Source organism: Tripterygium wilfordii, chromosome 7 (genome assembly GCF_013401445.1).
Source record: "Tripterygium wilfordii isolate XIE 37 chromosome 7, ASM1340144v1, whole genome shotgun sequence".
In the NCBI taxonomy this organism is placed as follows: Eukaryota; Viridiplantae; Streptophyta; class Magnoliopsida; order Celastrales; family Celastraceae; genus Tripterygium; species Tripterygium wilfordii.
Window position 1 is genome coordinate 1,408,850 of NC_052238.1, and position 20,431 is coordinate 1,429,280.

Genomic DNA, 20,431 nt, shown 5'->3' on the forward strand with positions numbered 1-20,431 from the left:
GGCATCTGTTACCAGTGAACTAGTATGGGTCAGTGCTTTATTAAAAGATTTCAGGAGTTTCATGAGCAAACCAATGAAACTCTACTGTGATAGCAGAGCAGCGATACATATAGCCAATAATCCAGTTTTTCACGAAAGGACAAAACACATAGAGATCGACTGCTATTTTGTCCGAGAGAAAGTTGAGAAGAAGGTCATTCAGCTTCAACACATACGCACCACTGAACAACCTGCAGACATGCTCACAAAACCCATGGCGGTCTATCAACTACACAATTTTTCGTCCAAGCTCAACCTGGTTGAAACTCAACCAGCTTCAGCTTGCAAGGGGGTGTTAGGAGATTAATCTTTTAATGTCTTTGAAATGGCGGTGTTTCATGTTTTACTTGTTTGGCTTCTCACGTGGCTCAATTGACAAATTACTTTGCTGCACCTTCTCTATGCGGCATCGTTTTGTTTGTTTTTTGCCCGTTGCTTGATAAGACTAGCCACTGCTGGTTGATAAGACTAGCCTCTGTTTTCTTTTCTTCTCTACTGGTCCTTGTGACCGTTTGTTCTGTCAGTAGCTTATATAGCTTCAACGACTTATTTTGTAAGCAAGTTTTTGATAAATGAAACTTCCCCTCTCTTCTTTCAAGTCTTGCAAAATTTAAGCCTCTTAATTTCAAAACAATTTTACATTGATCAAACAAAAATACATTCGAACAATTACAAAGAATGGGGGAGGTTGGAACCTCTCCCAACAAGATATAAGTTGTTTTATAATGCACACATGGAGAAACAATCACATATGCTAGCTTAATAATGGATCCATGGAAAGAAACAAAACTAATGTATTATTGGTAACTTGCATTTGAAATTCAAAATGTGCAACCCCTTGAGTCGTTGTCACAAACATCATTTTAATGATCACCAACAACCAAAAATAATTACACATTATTCTCACCTGCTCCAATTTTTCAATAACTTAGAAATAACTTCTTCTTTTTTGGTGCGTCTACACGCTCTGAAAGGAATTATTTTAAATCTTCGTTTCCTGCAATACCTACTCCTTGACGAATTAATAGTTAAATATGCTCATACAGGACTTAATTACATCATTAAACGACAATGATTAAGGTAATGAATTAGGTATATTGGGCTGGATCGTTGGACAACTGTGGGCCGGTATCTTTCCCTTGAGGGTCCATGACGCGTTGCAACTGTAAACTTCAAAGTTCAAACTCCTCAATGCAAGACTTGCGTGCACTGCGTTCTATCGAAAAAAAAACTTGCGTACCAAATTAGGCAGTGGCACATTGAGCTGGGTAGACGGGCAAATGCTTAAATTGCCGTACCCATGCAAGAATGTGGACCAATATCTTTCCCTGGACGGACCAAGCCCACCTATCATTTAGAACTGGGCTCACAGCTTTTGAAGTAGGCCATCCACCACTATTATGTTTTGAATTGAGAGAGCGCATGGAAACAGACCCATGTCCACTTATCATTTGGATTTTGTAGTATAGTCGAAGGAGCAGTTCACTAGTGGGCCTATCAACATACAGTCAAACTTTGACTCGAAAGTTTGACCTTTTATAGCAACCCTTACGCGTGAGTAGCAAGTGTGATGTAGAAGAGTACAACAAAATTACCGATCACATAATCTGGTGTCGAGACACCTGCCTCTACCTTGCGTGATGAAATTGGTACCGAAGAAAAAGCCAACGGAGCTCCGCCTATCACGGCGCGTCATCGCAAAAAGTCATAAACCACTTATATTCCATGAACTTCGTATCATTTGTTAAGCAATTTCGTCGCCTCTCTTTAGTCCTTAAGACGGTCATCAATAACTTCACTCAAGCAACCACGAGCCCTACCAATAAAACAAAATTATTACACAAGCAATGCAGATCGAGATAACTATCATGTACCGTCTAGAGGCACGTAAAGCTCAGGCAATGACCCTCATTGGATGCCACATATACTCTTAGGGCACATTTGTTTATCTATTCTCACTGTACGGTGACAGATGGTGATTGATGAATGACACATAGTAGCCCATGTTATGTTTCTGTTAACATATATAAATAAATTCAGTTTATTACTATATACAACGTGTTTTCTTGGAGGAGATGAACCACGTCCTGTATTAAATCCGTAGTTAAGCATGCTTCTGCGATGATGACGAACAGTAAACCTATCGCCAATGATGAACCCTACGGCAAGGCAAGGATGACTAAGGCACAACCTAATTATTTCCAGCTTTGATCTACATCTTCACGAAATTGTGACTCGGAAACTTGGTTTCTTGAAAGATTGTCTCTTCTGGTTTTTGATTTTCCTTCCTAGCTAGGCTGCTTTTGTAGTAGACAGATGAATTTACAGTTTGATTATCAGAAAAATGGCTGTACAGATCTAAATTACCAGCAAACTATTTTGTTTGTATGAATGCAAACTAAAATGAAGGCAAATATAAACTTACTACGAGTTTGGAAGATGAATCGCTCACTCAAGAATAAAAATCTGCAGTTCTAATCAGAAGGTCCTGACGTTGAAGAGTTCGACGATGATGGTGAATGTCCAAACAAGAACAGCTAAGTTTCTTATTGAATATTGTCTTGCTAATTATGCAAACACTTCCAATACAGTAAAATGATAATAAACCATTTCTTACTTGGTTCCGTTTGCAATGACTGTATGATCCTCACGGCATTGTTCTGGGCTCCATCTTGTGATTGTCCGCTCTTCAACAAAGTATGCCTCCAAGCATGATGGATAAGAAGCACCCTTGTCGTTTGTATTGATGTGGAGAATTAACAATGTTTTCGCAACACTTCAGATAGGCGAATTGTGCAATAGTAATCAGACCATACCTTCAATCTCCCATTCACACTACTATCTACTTCTGATAAAACAAGAACAGCATATTCCGAGTGGACCAATGCTGGATGGTGACGGTAAGCAACGAAATCCACACCATATTGGGATCCTGCTCTGACCACCCAATTTTTCTTTCGCAGATGAGAATAAGCATAGTAAAAGTAAGGGAATGATGCTTTTATGGATTTCAGGTATTCCCATAAATCTTGATCAATCTTTGGACAATTATCCTCACCAACAATTTTAAGGCAGTTGAGAGAATAGCACAAGTAAAAAGCCTCCTCCAGACCAAGCTGAAACCACTACTTGTCCTTCTCAGTGTTAACTATGGGTCGGCCAAAACATGAACGATTAAGAAGATCAGTTTGTTCCACTTCCACGGCAAGGAGGACAGTGCATCCTGAGAGCAAACCACAAGCATCTGCTTTAATAAGAGAACATTGAAGTTGTGACACTATCTTTGACATAGGATCTGCAAGAGCTTTGGCTTTCGCAATCTTCCCTTTCCATCTCGGCAGCATATTTATAAATCTTCAAAAGACCAAACACCGTATAGTTGCAATAGACAGATAGAATTAAAACTTTTAGTTAGTAAACAAATACATAAATCACATGATTCAGCCAAACTTTACCAAAAAAAAACTTCAATTTGTAGGTTTCAGCAGAAAGCAAAAACCTAATTAGTACATAAAACTTACTGGAACATATTAATGTCAATGAAGAGAGTGATTGTAATATAGAACACTCACAGTAATTATATACGAGATCTTGGTCGTACTTGTCACTCAGTTTTACTTTGCCATTGTCAATAAAGCTTAGACTTGAATAGGGTGCAAAGCAGTCGACCACTGCATTCGAACATGCCTAATAGAAGAACCAAAAGTGTGTTGAATTTCTATAAACTCTATTTAAAGCTTTTTTGATTTCAAATGAACAAAGTAAAAAATACTCCTTATTCAGTAAGTATAAGCAATAGAGAGATTTAGGGAAACTACGTCAATTTTTATTTAGGAGTTGCTAGCAAAAATAATAGAAAACAGAAAACTAACACATTATCGCTGACAAAGCTAGAGAAAGAGAGTACCAGTAGTGTAGAGAACCAGAAAAGGCAGAGGAAGTGCTAAGCCGCTAGCAATCGAGCAAGAGAGACTGGTAATTCTTAGCACCGTATTGGGCCTCCCTAGCTGTTGTAATTGGGTTGTAACAAAAATTTGAACATAATGCCAAGCAAACTCAAATTGCATACCGGAAAAACTAGAAGATAATGGATTTCCTTGTTTACTGCAAGGAAAAAGACTACCCTTCCCAGGATTTGAAAATTGGCTAAGTTGATTCAACATCTGGAAGGAGACTGTTATAAGGAGTCAGAAACAGAAATATCTGTTTCAAAATTTTGTTTAACCAGAAGCTAATGAACTTGGCGTTGGATGAATTCATTTGGTGCATTATCATTCCGAGTTAATGAAGAAAACTTCCTTACTCCATCAAACCAGAGCAACACTTAGACACCATTTCCCAATTAATCACACAAGCATACAGATAAAGCTACGGGTAATTGGTATCAAAAATGAAATGCTGGAAAATTTTAGTTGCTTGTGAGAGTTTCTTATGATCAGCAACAGTTTTCCAAGCAGCATGAATTTTTTTTTTAATTTTTATAAATCATACTTAACCTCAATATTGATCAAGCGCTATCTACCCACAGCCACTAATTGCCACATCCAACGCATTATAGAGAGTTTATAAAGGTTTTGCATGAGATGTTGGTTCCAAACTTCACAACTCTTCGACAGAATTAAGGTCAAGATGATAAATTTTCAATCAATTTGAGCATATAAAAACAAAGCATACAATCAGACACACATAGAGAGAGTAATTTTACCTTGGAAAACGACGGTCCTCGATAGATCCTAAAGTGCCATGCTAATGAATAATGATATATATTGATGATGACGGTTTCACTATCCCTGTGCTACTACAGCCATTCCTGCTTCAAGACTAACCTAAAAGGCTAAAACTCCTTGAAGGAAAAGCCTCTGGAGGTGATCAGTGGAACCGTCGCAACTGGGAAAGTGATAAGAGGCCGTTGCAGCTTATGCTGTTGTGGAGCGATTTTGATGGGCGGAGACTTGGATGTTTAGAACTGATGGGTGATGGCTATACTTTTTTGGGCCGGGTCAGGTTATTTCTCAGATGGCCTTCGAGGCAGGCTTTCCTGTTTATTTTATTAATTGAAGAATAATAATTCCCAAACAAAGGGTTCCCATACATTGAAGGCTGAAAAACCCTGTTCTTCGATATGTATAAGAAGATTTTTCTCTCGAGTTTCGTCACTTCCTTTACCTATAAAGCGACATCTCTGATGAAAGTATGAAACAAAAACCTAGAGAACTGTAACTTGTCCGATTCGACAAATCTCAGTTGTATAAGTTCTCGTTTACGATTTTCTACTCGACTCTTCACTGAGTTCCTCCTGTTCCAAAGCAGAAAATGTTCAACACGTTCGAAATTTCCTAAAAGATGAACCGAGAAAATGATGCCATAGACACAGTGTTCGATCCGCTCAGAGAGTGATCCAATAAGAGCTATCGCCTCGTCAAGAGGTGCCACAAGGCCGATCGCAAAGGTACGAAAAGAACTTTTCGATTTTGATCTATTTTGTACGAAAGATTGGTAGTTGCTAATCGTTCGCGCGATTCTGTATGGCGATGGTTTAGAATTCGCGAATGTGACATTTCGTACAGTTTTTGGGTTCGTGGTGACGATATTCATCGGGTTCTTAGTGAAGATATCTTCATCCCTATCAACAACATCATCGTTGGATCTGGCTAGGTAAACCTAATTCTTTCTTTGTTTATGGTCTATTTGATTGCTTGATTGGCTCCGTTGTGCTTTTCTTGTAGATTGTTGCTTTTCATTCGGTCATTGTAAGTGCGTTTTATTGATCAATAGAATACCATATAATTTAATATCATGGATAGATTAATATAATCTAGATAACATCATATATTGGCTGGAAATTCTTATATCAAATTCTCGACACGATACTTCTCTCAAATCTCACATCTACGCTCAAATCTCACCGATTAGGTCTTGCTTTTCCTGGTCGATCTGCTAATGTCCTCTTCAGCATAACGTAGTTCGCCATATCCATCTCTGTTGCGGTTTGTTGTCTTGCGTGGTAGTTCGCCAGATCCGTCTACGTGTTCCGGTATGTTGTCTTGTTGACGTTGAGAAAGCGTCACTCTCGCGCATTCCACAAACGCTTCATGTCAGTTTCTTTCTGTTTCTCTGCATATTGCAGTTCGTGATAACCTTAACTTCCAATTTTTCATCGGCCAAATTGAAAACTCTTTGGGAAAGAATGTTTTTGATTACTTAATGTTTAAATTTATTAGCAATATGATCTACCTCTTAAATGACTATATTTCTTTGTGCCATGATTGTATTAACCATTTTCTTCAATGTCCTGACAAATTGCCTTAATCCACTTAGAACTATATTTTCGTAATTATTTTTCTGTATACATTCAAAAGTTAGTTTTCAGACTTGAGTTTGTCACCAAAATAATTGGAATTTAGCTAAAGTTTTATACGTTCCCAAAGAGATTTTGATCTTTAGCACTCTGGACTCTTTTGTTGCTTTGTGATATTCTTTATTATTAGTAATTTGGTAACCACCAATTTATGGACATTTTGTTGTTCGATGTTTCGTATTGGTGTTGGATCTCACCTTTTTGTTCATCTGAATGCAGTAAAGCAGATGAAATCTGTAAAATATTTTTTTTGAACGAAAAAAAATCTGTAAAATATGATAGATGTGTGCATATCTCTCATTGTAAATATGAATTGCTTGTCAAACAAACACCAGTGCACAATTTCATGAAGTGGTAAGGGCCCATATGATGTATGTGATGTCCTGCTTGCTTTTCATGTATATGCTTTCTGATTTGGACAATTGCTTAAATCATTAGGAATGCCATGTGATAGGTATGTTGAACTTCGTTATGGGATCATAGACTTTAGATTATAAGCAGAAATGGGTTTTGTGCGCCTATGACGCAATTGTAAATATGAACCGCTTACCAAACAATAACTCCACAATTTAATGAAGTGGGAAGCGCCATATGATGACATGATCCTCATTTTCTTTTCTGATTCGAAAACAGAGGTTGAGTCCTTGCCATACTCTGATTACTTCGTTTAATCATTAGAAATTTCACACGCACATCATCAATTAAATTTTACATAGGACCGCTTCTTATAGTGTAATATTCTAGTGTTTCTATTATTTTGTTTGTTGTGGATATCTGCAATTTGTGATGCCATGATACTATTATTAGCTCCGCTGCAAATCAAATCATTGTCATCATATTAATGATCAAAGCCTAAGGGATATATTATATTTTCAAACCAACTTCATGTGTGCAAAGTTATTGAGATTGAAATATTTATTGTGATGTCAAAAATTCTCATGTTATACTGTTCTGCAGGAGTGCGACACAAGCTTGAAATGGTCAAAGAGGTAGAGCGTAGGCTATACTTTTTCTCTTTACTTTTCTTTCTCTGACTTGTACTTCTTTCTTTGTAGTTTACTAATGTAGCTGCCTTTAATCTATGATTCTCGACTTTTGATAACTGATGAATGATGAATAATCTAAACAAGGATGTACGAAAAATTTAATCAACTAGCAGAGAAAGTGATTGACATTCTTTAAAGTGTTTAGGTTTGCTCTAGGATTTAAGACCTGATGGAAAATGAAAGTTAAGGAAAATGTTTCATGATACTTGTATATGCACATTTGACCAAAAATTTTACTTTTAATTATATAAATACTGGGACTTCATTTGAGAGAGTGAGAGTGAGGAGAGGGGGGAAGAGAACAGGTGGAGGTAGAAAGAGATTTGATATCGAACAAGACAAGTGGCCTCTCATCTCCGATGTCCTAAACTCCACATAGACGCCAGTTTAAGACAAAAGTAATTATGTTGGCTAGTTTCTCTGCCCACCTCCATGCTTTCTGCGACGGTTTGAACATAAAATATTATTAAAAAAAGAAGTTGTGGCCACCATTCCAGTAAACCGATATTATCTTTTTTTATTTTTCTCGGAAACCAATGATGTTGAGGATGGCTCGTAGATTGTTGATGAAACTTTGCGTACATGCTATCACAATATTAGTGTTCCGCTAGTAACTTGGTTCTTTTCTTTTTACAGGGTCCACTATGCATAGTTCATGGAAGTGGGATAATGCATGGCATCCGGTGGAATACTTCTACTCTCTTGTGTGATTATCTCGGAAACCAATGATGATGTTGATGTTGGTTCTTAGATTCTCTCTCTGTGCGCGCTTGTGCGTGTGTGTACCTGCTCGCCTGTGTGTGTGAGATTTATAACTTCAACATGTCATTTTCTAGTAACTGGTTGTTAGGGCATCCCTGGTTGCCAGGATTGAGATGATTAAAAAAAAATCCTACCTATATACCTGGCACAAATAGCTAAATGATGGAAGGGCTATGAAATATGTGATTAAACAATGTCGTGATGATAATGTTTTTGCTCGGCTGTCATGGTGCCAGGGGTTGCAATCGTTACTCAATGGACTAAGCTTCATCTAGTCATGAGGGTTGGTTTTGATGTCTATAGTAATGAGGAGGGATGATCGAATTGCAACTTGTAAGTGCCATTGCAAGAGATCATATCATCCAGGTCATGTTGGGATTGAAGCGGTAGGTGGAAAAAAGTGGTCTGCGTTTGGGCTGATCTGGGATTCGTGAAACAAGGGCGTTTGATTGCTGTCGCACGGTTATGAGTTATGCCTGTTGAAAAGTGTGAAGAAGTGAAGGGCCAAAGTTGAAATTTAGGAATTTGAAAACAAAAGGTAATATTAGAGAAACGAGAAATTTATAACCACGCAGAAGTTTATGATAAGACTTAAATGTAGACAATAGGCCAAAGGCCAAAAGATCGGCCAATATGCCTAGTAGATTTGGGCCAAGGCCCCTTGAAATTGGTTATAAGCTTATCGTCTTGTCATCTATTGTGCTTTAAATCGTTAATAGTCGTCATATGGTATGTAAAGAATTGGGCCCATGTTTTGGCCCATTTGGTTGGGCTTTATTCTGGCCTTATATTGGGCTTTACTATAATGGGCCCAAGGCTCTTTTAGATTTGGCTTCAGTTTGCCTGTTTATTGAGCTTTTCCAAAACGGAGCCCGAGGCCTATTTCTATTGGGCTTCAGTCTGCCTGATTGTTGGGGCTTTTCTAAAAAGGGGTCCGAGGCCCATTTTGATTGCGCTTCAGTGTGCCTGTATTTGGGCTTTATTAAAAGGGGGCCCAAGGTCCATTTCTTTTTGGGCTTCAGCCTGCCTGCATATTGGGCTTTTATAAAACGATGCTCCGAGGCCCATTTCGATGGGCTTCAGTCTGCCTGTATGTTTTGCTTTTCTAAAACGGGGCCCAAGTCCCATTTCGATTGGGCTTCAGTCTCGTTGTATATTGTGCTTTACTAAAATGGGGCCAGAGGCCCATTTGGATTGGGATTTAATTAAAATTAGGCATCGCCCTTGAATGATTGGGATTTAATAATGAGCCTCTATTGAAATGTGGTTTAGGCCCAAGAAAATGGGCTTCACTATTGGGCCGTTGATCCATTTGGCGGTGATCTATTTGGACCTGTTTTCGGCCCTTTTAAGGTCCTTTCAATTTAACAAATACGTCCATGTACCCGTTTTATAATCCGTTCATCCATTTATATTGATATGAAAACTAATTATGAGTCTGTGCTCCTAATGCATTGATATTTATGATGATGGGTTCTGATTTTCCTACTATTATCCTTTTTTTCTATGATTATTTTACGAAAAAAGCCAGCCCCTTAGGACAAACCAAGCATGCTGTAATACATACAGGGTAGTGACAGCATGCAAACTACGAATTGTGGAATATCATATACATCACTGGCTTCCTAAAAAAAAAAAATAAAACGTCAGACAATAAAGAGCACATACTACAGAACAAGTAAATGAAAATTTCTAAATAAACAAGCCCAAGACTCCTTAAGTTCAATGTCGTACCAAATAGTTCAGGTATAGAACTTTAGATGAGAAAAGACCAACATCGAATGCTAAAGGTTGCAACAACCGACCAACCTCAAATCAGGATAGGAACCACATTTGCAAAATAACGGGAAAATGATTAACTTTTTACATTTCACTCACTGAATTTCCATTTATCTTTTCCTAGAATTATAACCAAACCCAAAATCCCTCAAGTTCAAGGTCATAAGAAAAACTAATTGTTCACATACGGAAATTTATTTATAACAAAATAGAAGATATTGCGTATAATGTATTGAAGTTCAAGTACTAAATAACTAAAGGATGCAGAGAGTTATGCTAAAACTCACCAGGAGAACAACATTCAGAAGACACAAGCCTTAAGTATTTTTACACCGCTATGTTCCATCAAGCCATAAAGCTTGTCCGTATCACTCGATTAGATTATGTCTCTACATGTTTACATAGGTACATAAGTACACGTATGCATGTGTGTCATTGATCCAACGCACAGGCATGAAAACCTTGGAGACATCAGTGGGTCGGGTTCTGGAAAATGGGTTGGCTTAGGAGAGAGCAAGATAGAGTCGGTCATTAGCACTAAGGCATTCTCAAGGTATTTAGAGGCTAGAGCCATATGCTAGTAAATTATTTTCACATCTCAACTAAACAAGGATGCCTTTTCAGCTATCGAATACTCTTTGTAGTAATATTTGTTAGTTTTCGTGAGCTAGATAATGTAAAATCAATAGCTTTTAACAAGTGAGATCACATATTCATTATAATTTGAGAGCTGCAGAAGAGAGCATCAAACAGAGAAAGCACTTACTAAGGAATTTCTCTTTGTTAGTAGCCTAGTCGAGATAACTCTAAGTTGCCGACGTTCCAAAATGCTTCCTGAGACCATCAATTTCCTTCTCAAAAGATTTTGAAAGCTCAGTGATGGATATTTTGCAAACTGAAAATTTGAATAAAGAATAAACGACGTTACAAACAAAAGTTGAAGCTTATATACACATGATAATACTTAACTATTTGTGCCGTACAAGGTCAAAATTAAAGAAAAGAATGCATGAAAACCGGACAAAATCATAAAAGCACCAAAAGAATGGGATAATATGCAACCCATCTTCCACGGGAAGCTATGAACTAACTATAGACATGCACAGAGGATTTGATCTAAAATTCTTCACAGGATTAACATTACTCTGGAAACCCATCAAGAGAAGATGCCGTTTGACAACCCCTTTGAATGCAGCAGTTTAGATTCGGTTCTCTTTCAGGTAAGGCCAACTTTTGGTCAACATGCGCAATTCGTCAACAGGAATGGCAAATATGCTTAACAAAGTTCATCGCACCAAGGAAGTCACAATTTAACGTTCAGGACCTTCAGGTCCTTTGAATTCGTGTCATTATAATATCAAAGATCTGAGGAAAAAAAAGAAAAAAAATACAAGTGTACCACGACATGCTGCGGTCTGTGCCTCTGACATGAACTCTGCATATGAAACCTCAAAAAAGTACATAAACGATATCAGAAACAGCATCTAGATAGATATGATATTTCTATGGTGCTTGATATACCTTCATTGCTTCTTGAGTTTCACATATTTGCTGATTGATCTTCTTATATTCTTTCTCAGTTTCATCCATCACTTGCTGGGATGCTTTTATCTGTAATATTTGACAATGAAAGAAGCTTCTTAATATACAATTAGAGGAAGTAAGTCAACACAATCATCAAATGAAGGACATTGGTGTGCCCAAGTGAAGAGATATTCCCATATTGCATGATGCCAGCGTAATTCATAAGCATTAGATGCATCATTCTGAGAGATCTTTTTATATACAGCACACAACGGCATTTTGGGAACCATCCCATACACATGCGGCTCATAGGCTTTCATAGTTCCATGAGAATGATTAACATCCACATATTTCAATTGCAATCAATAATAAGTATACTCACTCCATTAGTACTGTCATGAATTAATATATTAATTTGAACCATATAACTATCAACTGATCTTATCATTCAATGACCTGAATAAAATACCCAAAAAAAAATTTTATTCGTATAATTTGCATTCAAGTAAGGCTCATGAAAATTTTCTTCTACCTATTTTTTTATATATACCTAATTTTTTTAATAAAATCAATTGAAATTAGGTGGCAAGCACCCCCCCACAACAGATAAAATCCTGGACATGCCAGTAGCCGAACCAAATGTGGCAGGGGATGCAATAAGAAAGTTTTTCATGTTAAATATATCCCAAAGCAACAATTGAACCATAAAGTTTCGGCTATCTTGTAGTAGCCAAAAATTGAAGTGTTTCAACCTGGATGCAGCAGTACTCAACTTACCAAAAAATAGAATAAGTTCATGAAGTAAAGGACCAATAGACTGAATAAAAAATGTGGCACTTTAGGGACTCTTAAGAATAGAGCTTAAAGGGATTAACTAGTCAAAACTCTTATCTTTCCAACTCTTCAACAAACTTTCCAGTTCTACAAGGGATCGTGTCAGCATCTTGGGTTGATGGCCATCATAATTAGTTTTTTAGACATCAAATATCTTGTACCAGTGAAAGTACTAAGCTGCAGGTGGTATCTAAAAGAAGCATATTAGGACGAAAAGGATTAAAGTAATCTTTGTTATGGTGTGGCAGAGAGCTAAAAATAGGCAAACCAAATAAAACTTTACTTCTTCAGTAAACATAAATTCTCTTGATCAAGTTTTAAACCTGAACATCCAGTGATTATGCTAAGTAGATTGGTCAAGCCGCACAGAGGCGCATGTACATCAAGACTAAGTTCAGGAAGTTAAGCATCCTAAATAAAAACTTTAGGTGTAAAATTATGACAAGGCATATAATTTTGATTCATTCTGCCTTCAACAGAAATTGAAGCTCCTGTTAATCCTCACCAAATGAACAAATAATCAATCAATATGATACAAGACAGCCATATGTAATTTAGAAGATCAAACAGCAGGCTGGTGATGATGATATATTAGTCAGCAGATTGATAAATCATGTATAATGATAAAGCGGAAAAAAACTATCCAAAAGACTGTCTAATCATGCAAGTTTAAATATTATATATGCTAAAATATGATTTATTTTCAACTAAGTTTTCATAACAAGAACTATGCAATTAAAAAAAGGACAATTTCTCCATGAAAATGAATCAATGATCCAACAAAAACACATCAACTATCTAAATCTCTTAAAGCAATTATGTGATTTGGATTAGTTTTTAGATATTAAATAAGTATCCTGATTCATATTAGCCTTTGTACTATTTATTCAGAATCAGACTTGTCAACAAAGTAAACATAAAGCCTGGAAAGAATCAATTTAGAAAGAGAACCTACATGGCGTTGTTGACCATGATGGATTTGATTCGGAAATTAGCAACCAAAGAACAATTAGTGCACACTGAGTTATTCATCATCTTAGTAAACAATGTAGTTCAATAGATGTCAACACTTAACTCTTGAAACGTAACCTCAAGATTGAATTGACAACAATAAATTCACAAGGTAAACCATAGATCTGTATCAATTATGATTGCAATAGATTCAAGTCCCGATGTTTTAGCTTTCTTTCTTCAGGTCACATGTTGGTTAACTTGGAAAGAGCGTAACTCTAGGACTTTTCAGGACAAATGGTGCCCACTTGGGGTTTTTTTTGGATAGCTGCCTCTCAAATCTTAAGCTTTGTTTGACTGGAACTTGTTCCAATATTTTTGAGAGGCTTAGGCCTTGATTTTTTTTGCTGTCTTGTTTGGGTTGCACCCCTTGGTGCTGTTAATAAAATTTTTACTTTTCAAAAAAAAAAATAAATGCGAGGAAAAAAAAACAGTTCAGCCAATTGATAAGATAATACATTCATTATTGAAGGAACCATCCACAAAGGGAAATACTCACGTATGAAATAACATAATTCATAACGATTGAATATCACCTAATATTTTAGTGCTGAAACACTAATTACTCTTATAATAATCCGTTTGGCTGGCAAGAAAACTTAACGAACGTAAGCTAAGCATATATTGCATTAGAATGGTTGGAATTCAACTATTTCTGAACCTGAATAGCCTACTAGACTTTGAATCCTCGAAGATTACATGCAAACATCAATTTTCACAATGCTTTCCTCTGTTTTCACAGCAACCAAACAGAGTGACATCGATCTGTAACAAAACACATCGGGCAAAGACACACACGATATCGATAACATCTACTCTCAGTTGTAAATTCTTGATATCTAACAAAACAGAGAGACGTCGTTCAAAGCCTAAAGACGACTCAGGTTTTCACAGCAACCTAGTCATCGTTCAAAGCCTAATAATCCTTTCATCTGTTTTGACAACAATCAAAGGGATACGTATCTGTAACAAAACACTTCTTGCCAAACGATATCTCGGATCTCATTCGTAGATGCTCCATACGTAATCAACAGGAAGAAAAGTACCTTCAATCGTTTGTGGAGGCGAGAGTCGGAGGCTTCCGCGTCCTTGAGAATCTCTGCTTGCGACCGATCGATAAGATTTCTCCTCAGATCGTCGAGGCGCGAAGACAGAAGATCCTTGAGATCTGAGACAGAGGTTAGGGTTTTGCGAGAAGGAGACCTCGTAGACGGATCGGAGGTGCGTTTCTTGTTGCTGCTGACGCCGTTCATAAACAATGAGCGAGTCTTGTCAAGTACGCCAGCTGTCGGAGAGTCCTTCAGAGAAGAAGGAGACGCCATCGGCACTGCCGATCTTCGAGGCTCTCTCGCTTTCATTTCTCTCTCTTTGCGATTTCTTGCGCCAGAAGATGGGAACGAAATGAAAAGCCCCTAATCACGATTTTGGTACTTTTAGTGGCGGGGTTTCAAGTTGAAGAGCGGGAATACCACTTATTGTTACTGTTTGGAAGTTATATTTACTTTCAAGATTTTTATTATGCCAATACTCTTTTTTTTTATGATTAAATAAATACAAACACTTGCAAAAATTAAAATTATAAAAAAAAGTCACGCACAAAAAAACTTAAATGACCCATGAAGGATCTTTGCTGCCTTGTTTAATGAACCGTGTAAAAAAAATGTTTTTAATAATGCAAATTTATTATTTCCATTTTGTTAGATAAACATGAAAGCATATAATATGGTTAACCTCTATGCGAACTCATGCCTTTTGAAATATGTTATCCCGTTCTTAAATTGGTTTATTCTGCATTAGCAAATGCAAGTCACAATATTGAGTCCATCAAATCAAACTTAATCATTAGCAAAGCCAAAGTCAACGATGGTGGAAATCCACGTCAGCATGCCATCTAGGCTTTTTTGTCTATATAAACAATCTCATCTCTCTCTTTCTTCTCTCTCTCTCTCTTTATTCTCTTTCTCTCTCCTTTCTCCCTCCCACTCTCACGACACACACACAACCACTCACCGGAGCTCCTCCGTCCGGTCACCAACCGGAGCTGTCGACTCACCGAACGGAAGCGCCCAACCACAATCGTCATTTTTTGACTCTTCACACCACCCATCGTCGCCCATATCACCGGAAAAAGGCATTTAAAGGAGGAGGTCACCTACACACAAATCTTGTCGATCCGGCCACCTCCGGCGACATCTCCGGCAACCGACCACATATTGAGACTCCACACGTCAAGGCACACCTTAGTCACCCATCTTCCGGCCAGTTTGCTGCCGGAATCCGGCAACCCAGTGGAACATACATTGTTTAAAAACAATGTAATCAGTCGATCTGTGCATCCAGCCACCTCCAACAATATCTCCGGCCACCTCCACCTCCACCTCCACCTCCAGCAACAATGTAATTTGTTTTCTCACTTATTTTTTTACATATTTTTGAAGTTACACTGTATTGAAAACAATGAAACAATGTGTTTGCCAATTCTGGAAGTTACACTGTATTGAAAACAGTGTTACAATGTGTTTGACAATTTACATTGTTATGTAAATTTGACAATTTACATATTTTGAAGTTGCACTGTACTCAAAACAATGTAACAATGTGTTTGACACTCATTTGAATGAATATGTTTTTGAGACAATTTATTTTATCTTGTTATCCTTGATTGGTGTGTAGACTATTTTTTCTTCTACTTATATATGGAAACACACTGAAAATTATATTGTTTTTGATCAATTTGGCAATTTACATTGTGCTGAAAATTTGACTATTTACATTGTGCTGGAAAATTGACAATTTACATTGTGCTGAAAAATTGACAATTTGCATTGTGTTGAAAATTTGACAATTTGCATTGTGCTGAAAATTTGACAATTTACATTGCTGGAAATTACATTGTTTTGATAAATTTGACAATTTATTGGCAAAAAAACAATATAATCGCAATGTTTGTGTGAAACAAAAACAATGTAATCGTAATTTTGTATGAAAAAAACAATGTGCATAAAGGTATATGAGAGAAGATGGAAGTAGGAGAAAATATGGAGATAAAAGAGGGAGATTTGATTTTTAAAATTTGAACAAAAGAGAAGTGGAGAGAGAAGTGAGAAACTTAAATTTCAAATGTGTTTCATCCATGTAAGCATGTTTTTCATGTCAACAAGCTTAGGTGACAATAACACATGGGATTGGGAAGATTTGGGATAAAAAGTATTGGGACAAATAACATTTTCCATAAAACAAACCCCCATTAGGGCAGAGAGTGATAAAAAAAAATAAAATGGTAAAGCGTGCTGTGGAAGGCGATTTCCAGTTATTGCTGGAAGAACAACGCAGGGAGTTCAAGGCGGCCAAGACAGTGAACTCCGACTTCGATTTCGCATACAATCTCCAAATGCAGGAAGCCATTAAGGCGTCCGTTTCGACTCACCCTTGCACCTCGCAATCTACTCCAGCGGACACTGTTTTGATTCCCGAAGACGACGCTTTGGACTACGTTTCGCTTCTTCTCGAAGACATCGACAGGTTCGACCTGGAACGCAAGGATCGCGAACAGGGCGAGTCACTGATGAGACAAATGAGAGAAGATCTCGACCGTCGGATTCACGATCAACAGTTCTCGAGCTATATCATGAGCGTACCGGAACGGGAATGGCAGAAGTACGGTGACAATTATGAAAGGCCCTACGAGGTAAAAAATGCGTGTTCATCCTCTTCGAGTAGTAAGCCGGTGTTGGTGAACAAGGAGGTTTTTAGACTGTATTTCAAGGGTTTGGTGAGCGAAGAGAGGATCCGGGACATGAAAGTGATTGTTGCAGGGATAGGGTTTGCAATCTGTGACTCGAGGGATAATGTGATATTCGAGGTGAACAAGGGTTTGGAGTGTGGTGGTGAATGGTTGAGTGGGGAAGCGGCGGAGATTGAGGCCTTGATCGAGGGCCTTCGTGCTGCTGTGGATTTGGATTTGGAGAGGGTTAATTTCTTTTGTGATGACTACATGGTCTACCAATACGTGAGTCATCGATTGTTGTTTTAAGTAAAAATTTTTAAGTTTTTAATTATTAATATCTATTAAAGTTGAATGATCCGTGATATGGGTATCATCAAAAAGCAATGGTTGTTAATAACATGCGTGCATATTAATTTTTTTAGGTGAAGTTAATACTCTTTGACTTTGTTAGGTCTTTTTGCATTGCTTTTCTGGTAACGAGGGATGTATGTTTGGTAAAGTTGGATTAATTACTTAATTGCAGTTTAATTAATTTGTATCAAAATCATCGGATGACAAAAGTTACGTAATATTATTACTTTCTTATATTGTTTGGGAGAACAGTTTATGCAAAACCTTTTGTGGTCTTGTATTGTTTGGTGCTGTATTTAGAACCACAGAGAATGATTTTGCTCTGGTTAAGATCATGGTCAGCATATGGGTTTTAGAAAAAAAAAAAAAGGAGGAGGAAAATTGGAAGCGGATGAAACACATAGATTAGAGATCTTTGACAAGTATGATAGGTAGAATGACTACCTGCTACTATAATGTTAGGTTGGTTGAACTTGGACAAGATGAAGAGACATTTTTACTTTGTAACAATGACATTGAAATTCTAGAATATTTCTCAGTTGATGAAAGTCCTCTCAATTGATATTTATGTACCGCTTTTTCATCAAAGTTGTTGGGTATCTGAATACAGGTCACAAGGAGGTTGCAGCCAAAACAGAGCAAGATTGCCAAATTAGTTGATGAGGCGGCTTGTCTTCAAAGAAAATTTGAATATTTCGAGCCATCTCTTGTGGAACGTAATGAGATTAAGTTTGCTTTCAAGCTTGCAAGAAATGCAATAGTTTCTCAAATTATATGGCCCGCAGAAACTAGCAAAGGCAAGAGTTTGAAGGAAACTTGTTTAATATGCTTCGAAGATACAGATGTAGATCAGATATTTTCTGTTGATGGTTGCTTGCACAGATATTGTTATTCTTGTATGAAGCAGCATGTGGAAGTTAAGTTGCTTAATGGGATGGATGCACAATGTCCTAATGCCGACTGTAATTTTGAGGTGAGCATTGACAGTTGTGGAAAATTCCTGGATCCTAAACTAGTGGCATTGATGAGCCAACGGAAAAAGGAAGCTTTGGTAGCTGTTACAGAGAGAGTCTATTGCCCTCATCTTAGGTGCTCTGCGTTAATGTCAAAAGATGAGGTGTTGGAATATACAAAACCTTGGTGTATTGGTGCTGAAATATCCGGGGCCAGGAAATGTGTAAAATGCCAATACTTCTTCTGTATCAACTGCAAGGCCCCATGGCATTATAATATGACTTGCCAACAATACCAACGGTTAAATCCCAAAACTGAAGATGCCATACTCAATAGTCTTGCCAAGAAGAAACTATGGCGACAATGTGTGAAGTGCAACCATATGGTGGAACTTGCATCTGGTTGCTACCACATCTATTGCAGGTACGATATGCATTCTTCTATCCAATTTATCCAATTGGGCAACTTGTAGTAGTGTTCTTGTTGGCTTGTTGCTCTGCTGTGGGTGGGTCACGGACAATACTATTTCCAAGAATTGAACTTGTAACCTCTAGGTTGCATCCGGCCCACATGTTCGTCTGTATTTATTAGAGATAAGAATGCATTAAATCAAGAAAGGTGTACCTCTTTGAGGCAAATGATGTAACAATTTGCTGCAAGATTAAAATATTGAACCTATCTATTGCACTAGAGGATTGAGGATCGCATAGTTCACTTGGCAGTTGCAAGCAAATAAGGCTTCTAGGGTTAACTATGTGGTTTACTCTTTCCGAATCAAGTCTTTGATTGTTTTATCTCTGCTTCTTGCCTCGATTGATTTCAATCATCATTTCAGTAAATGTTCTGATATCCATTGAATGGTCTTTATCTTTAGTCCGATGTTTACGCTTCTCCCTCATGCTTGCTGATTTTGTGTAGGTGTGGATATGAGTTTTGCTACACCTGTGGGGCTGAGTGGAAGAACAAAACGCCAACATGTTCTTGTCCAATCTGGGCTGAGCGGAACATCATACATCGGTAATGATCTGAAGATCTCGGATGATGACTGTCATCTTTTCCTTTTATGCTGTGGATATAACAATTATATTAGGAAAATCAGACAGTTTTTGTAAATATAATTGGGGGTTAAGTCGGGATCCTTTAAAATGATTCGTTGGTTTCTCCAAACGTTTGGGTTCTTTTTGCTGCTTTTATTAAAGTATGGCAGCTAAAGTTTTGTTTCACTGTATTTATCTGCTCATTATGTTCTTTGTTGATCTCTATGATTTGTCTAAACAACATAAGGAGAGGTACGTCGAATGAAAAACTCAACAAGTGTGAAGAAAACAGAAACTCAACCCTCTTGGCCGAGTGATATTCAGGAGTATAGAAATGGGTGATTTGATAACGGAGATAAAAGCTATTTAACAAAACAATAAACAAGCTGCACAAGATGATGGGAAAGTATGCAGTCACTTGCCTAAGCAAGTATTAAGGTTTCTGGTCACCCTTGCAGACAACCCGAAATCCAAGAGAGTAACAAAACCACCCCTCTTATGAATAACAAAGACTCAAGAGGTTCCGCATGCACCGAGGTAGTAATATAACACAAGGAAAAGGTTGGGACTTGGGAGGGGGGACGGACCACTACTTTTAAGAGTTCTTCAAAGGCTGCTGCTACTTTGTCCATGTTGCATAATCAAGCTTCCCATACCTTTCTTTCATTCATTCATTTTTCAGCCCTTGTAATGATATTTTGCCCTGAACCAACAAAATGATGTTTCCATCAGCCACAAATGCAAACATTTACATGGAAGCACCCATCTCCAAATCATCATCTCACACTACAAAAGAGAATACACCAATCTACAAGGCATTATCACTCAATGGCTATTGCTTCAGGAGAGACAGCCATGGTTTCTAGAATTGAATGATTTTTTCCGTCCGTGGCTTCCATGCTATAAGATCTGCAACTGAAGTAGAAAACTGCACTTGTCGTTAAATCGATAAGCACTACAAATGTGTACATCATTACCAAAAGAGCCCCTTCCCAGATCCTGGAAGGCC

The 20,431-nt window shown here is 37.6% G+C and overlaps 2 protein-coding genes and 2 pseudogenes across 3 annotated transcripts; 2 read left to right on the plus strand and 2 right to left on the minus strand.

The window, feature by feature from the left end:
* Positions 1–1,283: 1,283 nt before the first annotated feature.
* Positions 1,284–5,067, minus strand: LOC120002921 (annotated as a pseudogene).
* Positions 5,068–5,133: 66 nt separating this feature from the next.
* LOC120002922 lies at positions 5,134–8,445 on the plus strand (annotated as a pseudogene).
* A 2,463-nt stretch (positions 8,446–10,908) lies between these two features.
* Positions 10,909–14,771, minus strand: LOC120002795. Of its 2 annotated transcripts, none has more exons than XM_038851620.1 (3): positions 14,400–14,771; positions 11,506–11,595; positions 10,909–11,432 (listed from the first exon to the last, which is right to left on the minus strand). In XM_038851620.1, exons 1-3 carry the CDS (start codon positions 14,709–14,711, stop codon positions 11,334–11,336), a joined length of 501 nt encoding a protein of 166 aa, XP_038707548.1. In that variant the 5' UTR covers positions 14,712–14,771; the 3' UTR covers positions 10,909–11,333. The 2 variants fall into 2 exon arrangements, with proteins under 2 accessions (XP_038707548.1, XP_038707549.1); XM_038851621.1 differs by having other exon boundaries at positions 10,909–11,419; positions 14,400–14,769.
* Positions 14,772–16,600: 1,829 nt separating this feature from the next.
* On the plus strand, positions 16,601–19,613 carry LOC120002202. The gene is made up of 3 exons (XM_038850844.1): positions 16,601–17,362; positions 18,042–18,808; positions 19,304–19,613. Exons 1-3 carry the CDS (start codon positions 16,631–16,633, stop codon positions 19,404–19,406), a joined length of 1,602 nt encoding a protein of 533 aa, XP_038706772.1. The 5' UTR covers positions 16,601–16,630; the 3' UTR covers positions 19,407–19,613.
* The last annotated feature ends 818 nt before the right edge of the window (positions 19,614–20,431 follow it).

Coding starts and splice junctions, on each gene's coding strand:
- LOC120002202 (XM_038850844.1), top strand. CDS start 16,631: ATGGTAAAGCGTGCTGTGGAAGGCGATTTCCAGTTATTGCTGGAAGAA. Junction 17,363..18,041: donor ACTACATGGTCTACCAATAC/GTGAGTCATCGA, acceptor ATCTGAATACAG/GTCACAAGGAGGTTGCAGCC. Junction 18,809..19,303: donor TGCTACCACATCTATTGCAG/GTACGATATGCA, acceptor GATTTTGTGTAG/GTGTGGATATGAGTTTTGCT.
- LOC120002795 (XM_038851620.1), bottom strand. CDS start 14,711: ATGAAAGCGAGAGAGCCTCGAAGATCGGCAGTGCCGATGGCGTCTCCT. Junction 11,596..14,399: donor GCCTCCACAAACGATTGAAG/GTACTTTTCTTC, acceptor CAAATATTACAG/ATAAAAGCATCCCAGCAAGT. Junction 11,433..11,505: donor AAACTCAAGAAGCAATGAAG/GTATATCAAGCA, acceptor TACTTTTTTGAG/GTTTCATATGCAGAGTTCAT.